General features: G+C 37.5%; 1 protein-coding gene across 25 annotated transcripts in view; it reads right to left on the reverse strand.

The window, feature by feature from the left end:
- Positions 1–11,969, reverse strand: part of trol (terribly reduced optic lobes) — a 146,918-nt gene extending 134,949 nt beyond the window's left edge. For 13 of the 25 annotated variants that reach the window (XM_070110132.1, XM_070110136.1, XM_070110135.1 and 10 more), the window contains exons 1-2: positions 11,354–11,504; positions 9,192–9,525 (exon numbers count right to left, since the gene is read on the reverse strand). In XM_070110132.1, the coding sequence (XP_069966233.1) occupies positions 9,192–9,329 (138 nt within the window). In that variant the 5' untranslated portion in view covers positions 9,330–9,525; positions 11,354–11,504. Of the gene's footprint in view, positions 1–9,191; positions 9,526–11,353; positions 11,506–11,951 lie in introns of those variants that run through there. The other 12 variants (XM_070110120.1, XM_070110118.1, XM_070110121.1 and 9 more) reach the window with 3 other exon arrangements.
- Positions 11,970–17,815: the final 5,846 nt, after the last annotated feature.

A 17,815-nucleotide genomic window follows, 5' to 3' on the forward strand; every position in this document is an offset into this window, starting at 1 on the left:
GAATAGCGCTGCTTATTTGTATTCTGCTACAGCACACACACATGCACACGCATATAACTGGAGCAGTGTCTGATGCTGCGCTCAAGCGGCACTTGGCCAGCGTGTGCAAAACACACTTCCTTGTCGTCTAAACTATTTGATTGAGTTGATGAATAAGTGCGAGTAAATATATGCATAGTTGTATCTGTGTAAGTAGTGCAACGCATGTTTACATTAAAAATAATTACCCGCAAACACACATGTGTATGTTTTGCAAGAAAGCCACTCGCGTCGGTTGGCGGGAGCAGGGTAAGCGTTGGGTTGTTAAAACTTGGGGGCGATAAAAAATATGAGCTATTCTAATATTTACACATATGAAGCTGCTGCCGCACATGCCTTGTATGCTATCTGACATTACAAAGCGCAGATAAGCGTGAATTGCACTGGCTACGTATGGATACGTGTTGGGTGGCGAATTTTCGCAAAGTTTATGAAATTTGAAAAAAATTAATTATATTTTTGTATGCTGCTTGCAGTCCACAGCCAATTACTGCGTAAGAACTGCGTTAAGCACTTTGAACAACAATTTTACACTGGCAATAAGCATATGCTAACTCTTTGATACAATGTGAACTGAGAGGCATAACTTTTCAGCGCCAACTGCAGCTTCGAAAGCTATTTTTCCAACACTAAAAACAAGCACGGAAGCTGTTCTAGCAGCCAGCATTAAGTTTATTAGCAATTTCGCTACCTTTGGTGCGTAATCTGTAAAAGAGCAATGCTGCGCTCTGATTGGTCAGTTACTAACTAGTGCGCTCTTTGCTTAAAAGACATAAAATATGAGAGTGGAAAGGCATAAGTGCACACAGCGCATGCTGTAGCGCTAAATATGTTTTTTTAGACTTAATATAATAGAAAATAGTTTTTTTTTTGCTTTACACGTGTCGCTAATTTTTCTCACACCATGTATTATTTATATACGCTTGGCTTGAAAAAAAAAACTCAGCAATAAGTGTGTTTATCTCTGCCTCGCACGGCTTTAACCGAATTATAACCAGTGCTTTGTTATGTTTTTTCTACTTTTATTTTATTTTATTAAGCTTCCAGGCTGTAGCCAGTCTAGTTACCGTTTCCCACATTAACTGGCGAACCAGCGATCTATTGCACCACGTTGAGATGAAATATGAATAAAGGCAGAAAATATGACATGAGATGACAATGCGAGCCGGACTATCTGCTAGAAAATCTTAGCAAGCGCAATGAAAAATGAGCGCGCCGAAAGAAATGCTGATATGCAAAACTGGTGTACACGTTTAGGAGTTGCGCTAATGCAAAACAATATACAGGGTGTACTAACTGGTGGATGCCGCAAGTTAAAGCTGTTTTTTGAGAAAATATTTTGTTGTCTGGCGATGATGTCTGTGAGATCACTTCAGCGCTAATTACTAGTTGCACGGCGACTGAATTCGAGATTTAAGCGTGTCTAGCTTGTAAATGTACACTTCCACATGCGCGACGCTCGCAATTTTTGAAAAGTAACAGTGTGGCAGGTGTATCGCAGTGTTGTATTTATGTATTAAATAAAATATCACACCGTGGAATGAAACTTGCGCTTACGGCTAACGGCTAATTTATTCTAAGCGTAAATTAATCAGTGAATTAGCAATAAGCAAAGTGCCAAAACTATAAATTATGGAGGCTAGTCTAAAATTTTGGAAAATTTGTTGCAAGCTAATGCCACGCGCCACTACATATGCAGCCTAAATTCGCTGTTTAACATTCAACGGACTTTCTCACACTTTGTCTTTGCTCAATTTCTAAAAGAGAAAACGTTTTTTCGCTTTTTTCGAGCTTTTCGAAACCTTTACACGAGCCGTACCCCGCACAATCAAGCAAGTATATAAAATGTTGAGATAAGCTGTCGGTTGCATTTCATATCTTTGCGTGCGTGTGTATGTGCGTGCGTACCATGCGTGTTCCAGTGCGTTCCTGAACACTCAGTTGGCCTCATTAATTGTTTGCACACACACACACATACACACATGCAGCCCGCTACACGGTGCCTTGTTGCTGCCCCACCTGCGCACCACTCCCGCTATTTATTGTCATATACGCATTGCTTTATCAATTTGCAACAAAGTAACAATAATAAAAACTAATAAAAATGAGGAAAATGAGGAATATGAAAAAGTAGAACTGCTACAACTTTTCGATAAACGCTTCGCATGCTCTCGAACGCCAAAAGATTGCTTATAAGTGTACTTACATAAGCATACTCGTATAAATATGTATGTTTGTACATATGGCAGTCGTTAAAAAGCTTAGCAAACATTGCGTTATACTTCAAGGTAATTGTGCGAATATTCGCGTATTTTTCTAAGATTTTAAAATTTGCTTTATCAAAGTAGGCGAAGCGCTCGGCGGGCAGATGAATGGCGAGCAATGTTTTGAATGTTAAGCAAATATTTTTTTTTAACAGTTGTTGCTAAGAAAACTGTTCATATGCTTTTGCACTAGCAATAGTTTAGCTAAGAAAGATTTTTTTATTTAATTTTTTTGTTTAGAAATTATTTTAAAATTTTTTTGAAATGTTGTGATTGAAAAAATTTTTTTTTACTTTTATATTTTTTTCGCTTATTTCACGCATTTTTATTTTAATTTTAATTTTTTCGTTTAAAAATCAGTTTAAACATTATTTAAAATTAAATTTTAAAAAAGTTTTTTTTCTAAAAATATTACTTTCATATATATATATTATTTTTTAATCTTCGGTTTTAGACTACGGAATTTTTATTGCAATTTTAAATTTAAATTTGTTTTTAGAAATTTAAATTTTTTTGAAATGTTTTGTTAAAAAAAAAATTTTTTCTAAAACAATTTTTATTTTAATTTTACTTTTTTCGTCTAGAAATTACTTGAAACTTTTTAAATTCATTTTAATATTTTTTAGAAATTACTTAAAATTTTGAAATGTTTTGATTAAAAAATTTTTTTTTTCTGAAATAATTACGTTGGCATTTTTAAGGGTAACTCCTGCATATTACTGCCAAACTGCTGCAAAACTTGCACACACACATATGTATATATGTTTAGATGATCGTTATTTATGAGTGCGTATTTTTTCGCTTTTTTACGCCATTCATTAAGCAAAGTTGCACATTTGGCACATATGGACACAATGTGTGGCGGAACCGACTTTGCTGCCACAGTTCCGTTACTCGTCGCAAATGTTTTATATGTTAAAAAAACTTTTTTTTGCCTTTGAATTTTGGCATATTTCGATTATAAACAACATTTAATTGCAAAATGCGCGTTGACTGTGCCGCCACCCGCGCGCGCACGCGCCGCCTGTCGCCGCCAGGGAGTAGGTCAACAACGAGCCATTGCAGCTTTTTTCGGCGCATGTGGCAACTTATTTACATTAGGCGCGGAGCAATTACTCGCGCACATGCACACATGCAGTCGCAAAGGCCGCCGCGTGTGTGCGAAATTGTGTGTGCGCACGTCTTCGCGCTGGAATTTTATCTCACGCAATTTCAATTCAGCAATTTGTGCTTCTTTTTCCATTTGCTGCGCGTTGTCGCAACTTGAGTGCCCGCCATTTAGTTATGGCTTGCATATGGTGCACTTATGTGCCGCCGCTGTGGCATATGCAACGCTTCTTGCATGGTTTAATGAGGCACTTGTTGGTGTAGCCAAAAAGAAAACAGCGCACAGCAGATATGAAACATGCTGGAGAAGTGTTTCTAAATATAAAACGAATTTGAGCCAAGTTGAAGTGCTGCCGCCCTCAATGATTGGTTGGAAAGTCTGAATGAATGATTGGTCTGTGCATTCAAGTACGTAACGATGAATCAGAATAGTATTAAATATAACAAAAACAAAAAAAAGACATTGAAATTTGTATAGGTCGTAGGAGTAAGTCTTTACATAAGAATATCTATCTAAGTTTGCTGAACACAAATGTCAAACAAATGTGTTTGCTTTGACAGCTAGCGCGCTAAGAAATTCTATACTACTAAAACAACCTATTCTATATATAATGTAATATATGCATATTCATGGCAATTAAGCGCCGATTGTGAGAAAACTAACAACTAAAAATTATTTAAAAAAAAATAAAATCAAAGGATTCGTGTTTTAAAGCTAACCTAAATTTTACTATAATGACATTTCAAAGCCAAAAGACACTAATAACAATTAGCGCTACAATTTTGTACACTCATTTATTTTATTTTGTTATTGTCTTTTCTTTCTTCTACAGCAACAACGCGCATAATCATGCAGTTAGCTGTGTGTCAGCCTCGCACTGATAAGAGCCGACTTGTGCAACGGGCCCACTGCTATACTTCTATACACGCACTTACAGCACACACTCGGCGAGTGTTACACAATTAAATAAATTAAATAATAAATTTGTAATTAAAAACAAATAAAAAAGGGGAGCAACACAGATTAACGCACGAAGATGCTGACCGCTTTACACAACTTCCGATTTGATAAATGACTTTGACAGCAGCAAAAGCAGCTAAAGTCAACACAAATGCAACAACAACAGCAACAAAAGGCAGTAACGGTAAGCTGAAAAGCATGAAAAGCGTTTTTGGAAAAATGGAGCAACCGAAGAACAAGAGAAATATACAATAGTTGAGGCGGCGCTTGGAGCAGCGACAGCGCGAAGGCAAAATACCAATGTCAGCAGATTTTTGGTAAACCGAAAGCTTATTTTATTGATTTTTGACACTATTTACATTGTTGCAGCAACATTTAAAAATGTTAAAAAAAAGAAAGAAATTCAAAGAGCATTGAAACCCAACGGAAGGCAAAAATAACAAACCTTAAGGGAAAAATAGTTTACGGGCAAACTGAGTTTATGTGAAAGAAGTCTGTATACAAAAGTCTCTCCTTCCTCCCTTCCTTCTTCTTTTTTACCTTAATGTTTGTTATTTTTTTTTTGCGTTTACAAAGCGTTTCATTCTATTATGATTTTTTTCGTTTTCAAAAATTATCTACCCAAGTCTAATTTAGAAAGATTGGGTAGAGATTTCCAAACACTTCAAGTGTATTTCCTGCCCTGATGCCACATTTGCTGATAACCTCGAGCTAAGGCCTTTTGACAACAGCAAAATCTGTGCTAAATTTATTTAAAACTCTAGTTTTTGGCTCAAATGTATCAAAAGAAGACTTAAATATATAAATAAACATAGAGATATGTATGAATATGTAGAAACGCAGAAACGCTAATGACAGCGCGTTGCAGTTCAAAATCAGTTATTAACATAGTGGCGCTAGTTAAGCGTGATCAAAACGCTTAAATTGGCTGACAGATTTTTTAGGGAAGAGTGTGACTATTGTTTTCGTGGCATACGCCTAATGTCTTATATAATACTTGGCTGCAACAGCAGACTTTAGTTTTAATTTACAGTTAAATTGGTTCATCCTCATAAGTCGCGCTGATAACGCGCCAACACACGCACATGTATATACATATACGTATGTCTAATATATTATCAGACACGAAGAGCCACCGGCCGGACGCGATCGGCAGTCGACAGCTCGCGGTTGGCAGCTGGCAGCGCTGCGCCAACCAGTACGCCGCCTGCTGGCCGTGTTGTTGCCGTGTCGCCAGCACAATTTGCTATTTTTGGCTAACCTTTTGCAGCAGCGCTGGCGTATGTGTGCGTGTAAGTGCGCGCAGAATGTTTGAAATGTTTTGACATGATTTATGCGTTTGTTGTTGTCAATTGCTGTTGTCTTCGTTCGATAGGCGCTTCTGCCTTGGCTTCGGCGCCGCTGATAACCTGGCCTATTATTTATTTGCTTTTCGCGCCATCGTTCGTTCAGCTTGAACTTTATTATTGAACTCATTCGCTTTTATGATTTATTGTTGTTGCAATTGTTAAGAAAACAATGTTAAAATAGCAATTAATTTGAATTTTTTTCATTCAATTTAATTATTGCTGCATTATTTTTGTAAATGTGTAGCTGGTGAATGCGCGAGATTAGAAGATCCGGTGTTGGTGCCTTCAGAAAATGGAACAACATGTCCTTGAATAAAGTAATACATATGTACATGATTTTTATGGAAAACGGAAATTGTTTAACGGTGTAAACAATTGACTTAAGCCACTGGAAAGCATTTTTGAAAATATAATTTTTTATATACAAAGTTTTTGAAGTCTTTTCGTTTTGTGCATATTGATGAATGAAAATTACATATGAAACAAATGGCAACACCAACACATTGTTCGCGTAATTAAACACCATTTTCTGGTAGAAAAATCTTTCAATATTGAAAATTTGAATACAAACTTATGTATGTATGCAGCCCTCTGCATGTGTGTGTCTATCGCCAAACCCAGAATTTTTTGCTTTTCATTCGTTTTACTTTTCGCAATGTTTACGTTGCAGCGCGGGCCATAAAATAATATTTTTGACTAGACACGCTTGCTAATGATGAGTATTACATAGAGGTGTTAGCCGCTTGATTATCGCACAATAATGGCGATTAACACACGCATTCATATAAACATAAATACATATACGCTTTGCCGCTGGCGTTATGTTTACTTTTGAGTTTGTTCTGTGAGATAATTTGAGTTGGCAACACATGTTTTATACAAATTTTAGCGTAAATCATGAAATTTATGCACATCAAAGAATTGTTGCTGGTCATACGAGAATACTTTTATTTTATTTTATTTCCGAAAGTATAAAAGGAATTAAAAAATTGTAATATAATTTATAAATATTTTGTTTGAAATTTTCAGCGCACTTTCTTTACGTAGCCTCTTTCTAGCGACCTTGATTTTGTTATATTTTTAAAAATATTTTAACACTTACACTTTCAAGTACTATGCGGACCAAAAAACCACTGTAGGTAAACATAAATATCAGAAGTATTAAGCTACAGTTAGTTAACGACGCAAAACCGTAAAAAACGTATCAGCTGATACGACCTATCTTACAAGTATGAGAGCGCAACGTAAATGAACACTCACCACCGCTGCTACCGTCCGTAACGTGGGATATCAGCTGATTGCTCTCTTACAACGCAGAGTTGTCAGTCGCGATATTTTGTAGTAATTAAAAAGTAGACTTGAATATATTTGAAATATTCTTAAACTAACTCAAAATCACAGACGAACACAATTAATATAAATAGTTAGACTACTTTTAATAGTTAAATTTTAGTGTTGATCTTTTACATTATGAAAAATGAGCTCAAAAGCTAGATGTGTGCAAAACTAGGTATACAAATTGAGCAATGGCAACAAAACAAAGGAGCACAACCGATTTTTACGTTGTCAGTACGGGCATAACTTTTGACAAATTTCGTGCGAATCATTCCATCTACCAAACTCAGCTCGCATCTTCCAAGCAGAAGTACTAGGCATAGTGAAGGCCTGTGGAGTTCTACTCAACAATGAGAGGATACATAAAGAGGCCATTTACACAGTTCAAAATTTGAGTTCCCGGTCACAGGAACATTTTCGGCAACGAAAAATCAGACAAGTTGGCTGAGTCAGTTTGGAAATATACAAGCAATTGCAGGATAGCAAAACAGATATGCCCTAATTATGGCAAGACAAGAACTATGGACTTATTACATAGGTCCAGGAAAAGTATATATAGACTTACAGCTACTATAACGGCGCATTGTATATTTGGAGAACATGTGTATGCCCTATAACAGCGCTGGCCGTAGTTACAAACTCGAGAAAACGATTCTACGCTTCCTCTGTGAGTGCGCAGCTCTATCACAAATCAGACGTCAAACTTTTGAAATCCATCAGTTATCAAACCTTGAATGCCTAGCTACAAAAAGCATTACGTAGATAAGTAGTATCATTGAGGGCACCAAATAATTGCGACCAACTGAGGGGCAGCACTCTTACCTACCTACCTATAGGAAATCTATTCACTGAAACGAAAGTGCTCATATGCATCATTTTAGTACCACTTCTTGGAGTACCACTTGAGCATTATAGATTTCTTCACTTATGTTATAGACACATATAAGCTTAATCAATTATTTACCACAATTATTTCGTTATTTACTGAACTACATAAGCATATGTAACCTTTTTCATTACTTCTATGTCACCATATTCTAAAATTAGCTCGCTTACTTCAGCTAGCGGCAAATACTTGTAGGTATGCTTATCTATCGGAGGAATGTCGTAAGCAAATCTGGGAGTTGTTGTTATTGGGCGATAGCAAAATATTGCAAAAGCTAATATTTTAAATAGCACTTCGCGCAAAATTCCGCTGCAAACTTTGCTGGCTGTGACTCACCGGTCGCGTTATTAGAAACGTTGTACTTGCATATGCAAATATCAGTTTTACAAACTAGAAGCTGCGATGGCTTAGTCTAGCATATTAGCGCTAAGTTCACATACGTTTGACAAGTTTGCGATCACTCGCGTTAACTCGGCGCATAATGCATTTAAATTTTTAAATATATTTTTAACTTTTTTAGCTGGGGTTTGCCGCTTTTAGGCGTCATAAATACGCAAAAACTAGATAATTTATAAATTTTCAAATATTTTTTTAATGCCCAGCCGTAGTTAAGTTTTCCAGCAAACAAACAATTATAGTTTTCAATTACAGCTTATTGCGCTTAATCGCGTGAGCGGCTTTATTTTAAGTAAAACTGCGTTTAGCGTGATTATAAATAAAAATAAAAAAATTACTAGTAAAAAGTTAGTTTTGCTTGTATATTCGTTTTAAACAATTAAGGGTTTGTGACTTGGCTAAAATTAAAAAACAAAATAACCGACTTTTTCTACAATAATATAACTAAAATCGTGAAAAAAGCGCCTACAGGCCTGTTGCAAGCAATATCTTTCACAAAAATCTAACAGTTGTGCGTAAATAATTTATAGTTTTGGAGTTTTAGCCTGCCTAGCATAACCAAGTCTCAAACCACAAACAGCAAGCAGCACATAGACTGCAAAAAACTGTATTTGTAGACCAAGATTTCGCTAAAATTTTGTGTTTACAACGCACAAAGTTGGGCTTAAAAATATTTCGCCACGCGCTTTTAAAAAAACTTAAATTCCAACAATTTTGCAGTCTCATACAGCAATTAAATACAATCGCCGATATCACACGCTTATAACACTTTGTTTCAAAACATCAGCACTGTATAAAAAATGTGGCAAAAATCACTAATTGCCATTGAACTGCCACACAACTTTAACACTCACCTTAGCCGTTGCCGTGTGGTAGGTGCCACATGTGGCATGCAATATCAGTAGCACTGCCACAAGCTTGAAGATCATCGAGGCACTCCACAGCGTTCGCCTCGCGGCGCTCGCACCGCTTTGGGGTACCTGCGACCCCATTTCGCTGTTCGCCGTCTGTCCGCGGTTGGTTCACTTGGAAAATCTAATGTCAACGCCAGGCGAAATTTGAAAAATTTTGAAAATAATGCAAGCTAAGTAGCGCAATATATCAAAAGTTGGCGCGACGTGCTAATAATTTTTACTAGTTTTCTTGCTTACTTATTGTTCTTGTTTATTGTGTTTGTATCTGCAAAAACTACAAATTCGAAAAGTAAAATATTTGTTTTTATGCTAAAAATGATTCAATTGGGGTTTCTGTATGGCACTTGTGTAGAACTGCGTAGCACAAAGTTTAGAATTTTCGCGCTTGTTCTTGTTTGCGTTCGCGTTGCAATTATGCTGTTTTGTGTTTTGAAATATGATTTTTTCGACGCTTTGGCGCTTTTTAGCATTTATTTCGATACGCTACGCGCGCAACGCGTGTGCAGCGGCATTTATTTATTTCATTTAAATTTATTTACAAGTTGAGCGATCGTGTTGGTGGCGCGGGGGGGCGGCGGATACGTTGTTTCGCTTGAGCTCAGCAGAAAGTATTGAAAATGTGCGGGATTTTTGCAGCGAAGACAAGGCGAAGCAATGCCAACGAATGAAGAGAAGAAATTGTAGAAATACATGACAAAAATAAAGGCAAAATGCAATGCCACGAATTGCACGGGGACACGTGATTGGCGTGGCGAATTGGCTGAAATCCGAGCAATTCGCATTGAAGGTACTCAGAATGCAACAAAAGGCAGAAAACGAAAAACGCGAAAGTCTGTTTATACGAAAAAGGGTGTGTGTGACTTTTCAGCGGAAAAAAGTTTAAGAAAACTGAATTTGAAAAATAACAAAATCCTTGTGGATGGCATAAACTGTTTGTATTTGGTTTTTGCGCAAAAGTTTGCTTGGATTTTGCTTTTTCACGCAAAATTATTATATTTTAAATATTTATTATCTATTATATATATAATATAATTAATATATATTAAAAAAAATTTTAACAACAAGTACTAAAATTCACTTTCAAAGCATTTTAATAAAAAAAAAATTTAATTAGGAAAAATTCAAATTAGAATTATTTTGCTTTTTTTGGAAATATGTACCGCAAATTTTTTATATATTTCACATTTTACTGCTACAATTTTCAAATAAAACGCCTATATTTAAAAAGCATTTTTCAACAAATTTAAACATTTTAAAATTTAAAAAAATTTTCAATGAAAAATAATGTGTTTTAATATTGAAAACAGACAATTTAGAATTGAATAATTTTGTCTACACGCTATTCGAAATATATGCATTTAAAATTCAGAAAATTTATTTAAAATTTTTTTTTTAATTTTAATAAGTTATTTATTTGAAGAAAAAAAAAATAAAGAAAAAAAATCATAAAAAAAATTTTTTAAATAGAAAAAACTAACATCAAAAATATATGTTTTGTTTTTAAAATTTATTTTCCAATTCCAAAAGTATAACTTTCACACAATTTTTAATTTTTATTTAACCAAGTGTCGTATCAAACGTTTCTGTGCTGGCTTTGTGTTCAAAATTTCAGCAAATATTTTTCGTTTCTATAGATTCCGCGGCAAATCCTTTCCTTCTGCATACATAAATGCCACACAATTTGTTTGTCCAATTTATTTTCAATAATTTGTGCACTAAAATCAGGCAAATATTAAACAATAACTTCATCGTATCACAACTCCTGCCGCCACTCCCACTCACACACACACACGCGCACAAACGCTCGTCTCGCACATTTCGTACGCGTTTGGAATCAAAGTTAGCAAATCAAAATAGGCTGGCGCACGTATCCTGCCGCGTCGGCGTATCCTGTCTGTAATGCGCAACAAATCCACGCGGATTAACGCAACTAATGCCGGCGACGTGTACGGCAACTTTTCTAGGACACCACTTGACGTTGCGTTATGCGACACGGTTAATCAAATTTTTTTAATTCCAGAAAAAGTTAGCGCAAAAATATTTATTAAATAACCACACAATCCTCGCAAGCTAAGATTTGTGGGAGCGAAATGCCCACTAACCACCACTAGCAAACCGTAATCGACGTCCGTACCGCACGACGGCGCACAACCGAATGGAGCTGAAGACTTCCTTTTCGTCTTCGTCGGAGTCGTTGTCGTTGGGGCGCTGTCGACGCAGTCGCCGGCGCTGACGCTGGCGTTGCGTCTGTGTGTTGGTGGCGAGTGGCGTATGCGGCGCATACGTATGCATATGTCGGGGTCTTGCGGGCGCGTTGTGCAAATCACGAGAGATAATATTGCTAATGTACTGCTGCCGCCGTTACAGCTGCTTCTACTTATTCTACAAGTTCTTCTTCAGCTTGTTGTGCCTGCTCGCTTTCTTGTTATGCTTCGCATGCTTATTGCCGACACTTATGCATATACGCTAGAACTTAATGTAACCGCAGGAATACAACCCGCACACACACACACACACGGTATATGATACGCCGGCAGCTTGTTTCACATAACCCGCACACGAGCAGCCGCGAAGAGCGATTTTAGTGCGAGCATACGAAGACGCGCGTGTGTCCGTTGATTGGTATTTAGTATGTGGCCATGTATGTGTGTTGGCGCGCGTAACTGTGTTTGTGTGCGGCGTGGAGCTTTTGTAACAAACCCGAAAATTGTCAGACGACGATAACGACGTCCATGCACAGACTGATTGTAGTGAGGCAAGGCACTAGCATTCAATGGCAGGCAAAAGCGTTGACGGCCACAGCCACGGCGCTCTAAGCATACGACAACAATAACAACAAGCGGGTAGCACCGCAGAACCGCAGAATGACGCGAGTGGCTGCCAGGCGACGAAAACGAAACGAAAAGTCAACTCAAGTCAGCAGTTAACGCAATCACAACAGACTACTACGGCAACAACAACAACTGCGACAACCGTAGATAAGTTTAAAAATAGCGCAATAAAAAATCGTTACTTGCATCGCCGTCGTCGCCGATAGTGATATCGACCGCAACAACGACGCAGAAGACAGTAGAAAACGACGACAACAACACGCAAATTTTTAAAAAAAAAAAACAAAAAAAAATTGGCCTTAAAATGGGAGAGCAACAGCTGATAGCAAGACTTAGTTTTGGTTATTTAAACTCTAGCCAAAGCTGTAGTTCAAGAGCCGGTTAGAGCAAATGAAAAAAATAAAATTATTTCAAATAATTTGCGATTCTTAATATTTTGGCTATACAGTGAAACATTTACGCGATGTGGCAACCTTAACGTAGTTTTACAAATAAAACAAACATTTTTCATTAAAATAACAAATGTGCAATAGTCATCATACGACACGGTGCGCATCCCGAGCTGCTGCTGTGTAAACACAAACTTTTGTATTTTATTTAAATTGGCTTGGTGCGCTCGCGTGTTCGCTTTACTCGCTTTCCAAGGCGTGCGAAGTTGCTGGCACAAAAGCCGGTAAACCACGCGCCGCACTGGCACTGCTTTAAATGGCGTTGTTATTGTAAAGCAGCGCATTGTCGCTTTTGAACGATCTCAACAGTGGGAGAGTGAGCGAAAGTGTGCGCTCGCATACTGCTAGCAGCGCGCTCAATATTGAACGATCAATCGTTAGGGTGATTTTTTGCAGGTAACAGCAGTTTTTTTTTAATTAGACGATAAGGTGAGCTATAGGTCAGCTTACTCAGCGTAAGTTAGCGATGTGTTGTTACGCAGTAGTGCGTATATCCAGAATAACAAGTTAAGTAACTGGTAATGAGCTATAAGCGGTTATATACAGTTTGAAGGCCGAAAAAAGTAAATATTGCAAAAGTTTTCTGAAAAAACTTTTTAATTTATTGATTCAAAATTTTCACACATATTATGGTATATTTGAACTATATTTTAAGACTTAGTACTAGTAAAACTATTTATTTGCAAAATAGATACAGCTGATCTCCGAAAGCTCCTCTTAAAAAAGACCGTTTTGAAGGGAACATTTATATATATATCTTTGCACTGGATCATCCGAAGTTGGAAAACCAAACAGATTTCGTTAAAGTAATGCTAAATCTAGTAATTTATCGTAGAAAAAAGCAAAATAAAATTCAATATCAAAAATGGCGGTTTTTCAAAAACAAAATATAGATTTTCCAGCGAAATTTCTATATAAAAATATTTCTCATAAAACTATTTATCAGAGAGAAAAAATCTTCGACTAATTACTAAAAAATCTATTTAAGTAGCTCGTGTTAAAATTTCGGTTTCCGTTTTCGAGTAATTTTGGTCACCGACTTTGAAAACAGTATTCTGAGAAAAACCCGTTTAAAGTTTAGTCAGGTAGTTGCTGCCGCTCGGGCCTTGTACTTGCAAGCACTCTAAAACGCCTTTTCAAATTTGCCCGTAACTTCGAAAATATGCACCGCAATGATATGAAATGTTCTCTATGTATTCTTAAATATATGTATATTAAGAAAAAACATATATAAAAAAAATTGATTTTTTGAAAATTCTAACTGTATGTAACCCCATAAGACTTCCTGACAATAACAATTTACTAATGAAACAATCGAACTTTTTCTGCTGGGTTTCTTAGTTGGCGGCGGTTTTCCACCCACATGCTTTCCATATCGCTCTCTCTCTCTCTCTCGCTTTTATGTTCCCAATAATGTTGGGCAAAAGTAAATTGTAAAGCCGACAAAACCAATAAAAGCAGTAAAAAAACTGTCGTAGCAACAGCAGCGACAACTGAGGGCGCAGTCAGCGCTACACGACAATCGTGTTGGAATGCCGTTAGGCATATAGCAATGTGGTTACAATAGTAACAACAGCAATGGCAATGAAGAAAAGCGGGAATCCGTATTGCACACAAAGGTAATGCGGTGATTTTTAACTTTTTGTTTTGATTTTGGCTTTCTGTGCCACCACAAGTTCGCTACGGCTGCCCTGAAGTTGTGTTGAGTGTTGTCAAACCACTTAACTGGGCCCTAAAGAGCGAACGCGCAGCACAAGGTAAGCAGATGAGCGCTGGTGAATGATATGAGAGTAAACAAAAAGGCAAAAGCCAAACAAAAAGATAAAGACGTGAGCGCATTATCGAGCATACAAAACCGGTATGCCGAGTTGAACTCCAGCCGACTGCTGACTAGACAGGCAGGCAAGGGGCGGGCACACATAGAGGCAACTTTCATATAAAGTGTAGTGGCGGAAGAGTTCGCGACCACGCGACAGTCGACGCAACTCCAACGTTGCTAGCATAGCGCTAGCAAATACTGAGGAATGAACTGGGGAGGGAGGCGTATTGGTTGTTTATTAACTAATACTTTTATGTACTAACTTGTTTGCTGTTGTAATGAGTGGCCATAATTGAGGTGTCAAAGCGTCAAAATCAAAGCAATGCGCCGTTGTCTATTTTTAGTGTAAACACAAAGTACGCTGAGTCGCTGTGCGAAAGCCGGGTGTGTGTGAACAAAAAATTTCATTCAGTAAAATGTGGGAATCGATGTCTGCGTGGTGTGCGCTGTGAACACATTGCTTTGTTTCTGCTTATTAGCTGGGGGCGTGGCAACGACACTTGCGCTGGTAGGGGGTGAAAACGACAAACAACAATAGTATGAAGAAAAAAGTCAGCTAGTTGAGTGAGAACATAAAACGCTAGAACGAAATGCTTGACAAAAAGTAAATAAATAGAAATATAGCATACAATGCAGACATGTGTTATTGAGAAAATTACTTAAAGTCACAAACGAGATTAGTTCGATAAATAAAATATAGGTATTTCGAGCAATATAAGTGCCCTAAAAAAAAGCTTATAAAATCTGCTAAGACTGCATGTCAAAGGCGCTCGAGGCGGTGAAATTGTTAGTAAAATTATATTAAGAACTTTCCTTCAAGAGCGTGAAAGTGTAAGCAACATTTACGCCAAAAAAAATTTAACTATGTGTGTTAAGCACAACTCATATGAAATATCGAGTACTGCGTTCGGTTATTTCTTATATTTTATCACATAGGACGATTCAATAGACAACTCGTCAGTTTGTGCAAAACCGAGCATATTTAGCGCAAAATCTATAACAATTTCAATTTCAAAACACAGTTCACCTTTCCGCCAGGAAGTCGCACATACACATACACACTCTGACTCATTAAACCGCACGCGAACTTTTTCCACCAAGTGAGTGCGCGTGGCAGCGCTTTAGTCAAGTGACCAGTTGAAGCAGTGGCGCAAAGCTAAGCGGTCGCGGCGCTAGTTGAGGTAAAGCATCAGGTTGGCAAGGGCACCACACACGCTCTACGCGTACAAAGGGAAAGAGCATGGCAAAAACAGCACAAAAATGTATTTGTTTACTCCACTCATACGTAAACCGCGCGCAACAAAACGCTAAGCAGGCTGAAGTGGAGTGGCTGTCGCACAATAACAAAATGGAGCGTGCAAACAGCAGGAATTTGAGTATGTTAGCCAAATAATAAACAAATGATTTACGCGAGCGCATTGCCGACTTGTTGCAAGTGTTGTGCAGTGCAACAAGCTGAAAGCGCGCGGCAAAAGTGTGGTAAGTTGTGGGGCGGTGGCGTTTACCGTCTACCGGCTGAGTATTTTATTTTGCTGCTTGCTGCGTTTATAGTGCATTATACGCACAAGTGTTGACAGCTTACTTTTAAATACATGTCTTACCTGCTGCTTAACAAAAGAGAGAACAAAAAAGCCGCCGCAGCCCACACACCAACCATGGATATGTCTTATTTATGCTGGGTTCTAAATAAAAATGAAATGCAATAAATATGTATGACTGCAACACTGTGGACTAGCGGCAAAGTATATAACAACAGCTGGAGAAGAAAGAGCGGTGCTGAGAAGTAGGCTATGTAAATAGTATGAGCAGCTAAAATTCTGGTTACAGGAAAGTAAAGAACAGAAATTGGGCACAAACTCTTAGAAAATCGTAAAGCTAGACAAAAATATGTTCCATTTGTCTCATTAGCGGCTAATACGAGAGGATACGAGAGGAGCGTCAAGTAGTTTGAATAATGACATCGGGCTGTATTTTGTTAAATGTATGCAGCTAAATAGAGTAGCGAGGTCAAGTCAATTGAATTTACTCCGAGTTTTGTAAGCTAAAATTATTAGGAGGATATATTAAGGCATGCTAAATCATTTTTATACCCTCAACAAGGTGCCACGGAGTTTGTAACACCTAGAGGGAAACGGCGTAGATCCTAAAAAGCCTTTATATAAAGGAGGTGACGAGGTGGGTCATTAACCCTAAAAAATGTAAACAAAGGTTGTTGACTTGGCTATATTTAAACATAGGTGGTGGAGCTGGCTAAACGTAAAAAAATTGTCATTAACCTCGACAAGATGCTTGCAGCCAGCTATATTTTTCAGTTCGGATCTCAATAAAAATAGCTGCAATACAAACTGACCGTTCAAAAATTATGCTGTCAGAAAAATACCTGTGATGGTTATTATAGCTTCGGTGCAGACGAAAATAATTATTTTTTTGTTATTTTTAATCCTTATAAAGCTGCTTTCTCAAGGCTGCGGTACTTATTGTAGCCTGCTTTTTTTTTACTATTTCTATCCAACACCCACATATTTGCTGTTCTCGCTAAACGCGACAGCTGCTACATAGCAGTCACTCACATAAATGATTCATCCACAGGGTAGACTTGTCACCCATCATACCATAGTCACCGAGTCACCCATCAACCGGCCAACTGGCCATCCAACGCTTCGATAATTCTTGGGCCATTAATATGAAAATTGATTGTAGTGCGCTTGAATGCGCAAATATTTAAAGATTTTACTTTTTTAATGACTTCACTGTGCGATTATGTTTACATTTGAAATTGTGTCGCTTTTCGGTGCTATCATTTCCCGGTATTAGCGATGCGCTCATATTTTCATAATAGACGCGACACAATCTTTGCTGATTTTTTGGCCGCGACACACGCGCTGTTGTGCATTACATCATGATGGGTCCTTGCATTGCTCAAAATTCATTAAAATGTGCACGAATTTGGTTGGCTTCACGACGCGACTTTTTATGTTCGCACAAATCGGTGGCGACTGCCATTGTGCCAGCAACGTTTTGGGCGTCGTCGAAACATTCGCAAAATGTTTATTGGCGTTTTATTGGAATTTATAGCCACGAGTTGAAAGCAAATGGAAGTGCAATCGGATTTGCGGTGATATAATTAATTGGTTGCCAGACAATGGTGTGAGTCAAATTGTGATAAAAAAATTATTAAAGAAAGATGGGGCCAAAATACAACAAAAAGCAGCTGCAGTTATGAAAAAAAGTTAAAATATTATTTTATAAATGAGAAAAATTTGCAAGCGTTACTACCGAACAGATATACTGAGATGTTGAGTATTGTTTTGCCTCAACAAGACGTCAAAACGGGCTAACACAATATTGGGTCTGGTAAAGAGTGATCAAGGTTTATTGCTGAATCCAAAGCGTTTCAGCATGCTTCGAAACCGGCTAGTATAATCATATATGGTATTGAAAACATTTTTAATATTTCAAAAAAAA

This window comes from Bactrocera oleae, chromosome 5, assembly GCF_042242935.1.
Source record: "Bactrocera oleae isolate idBacOlea1 chromosome 5, idBacOlea1, whole genome shotgun sequence".
Classification (NCBI taxonomy): Eukaryota; Metazoa; Arthropoda; class Insecta; order Diptera; family Tephritidae; genus Bactrocera; species Bactrocera oleae.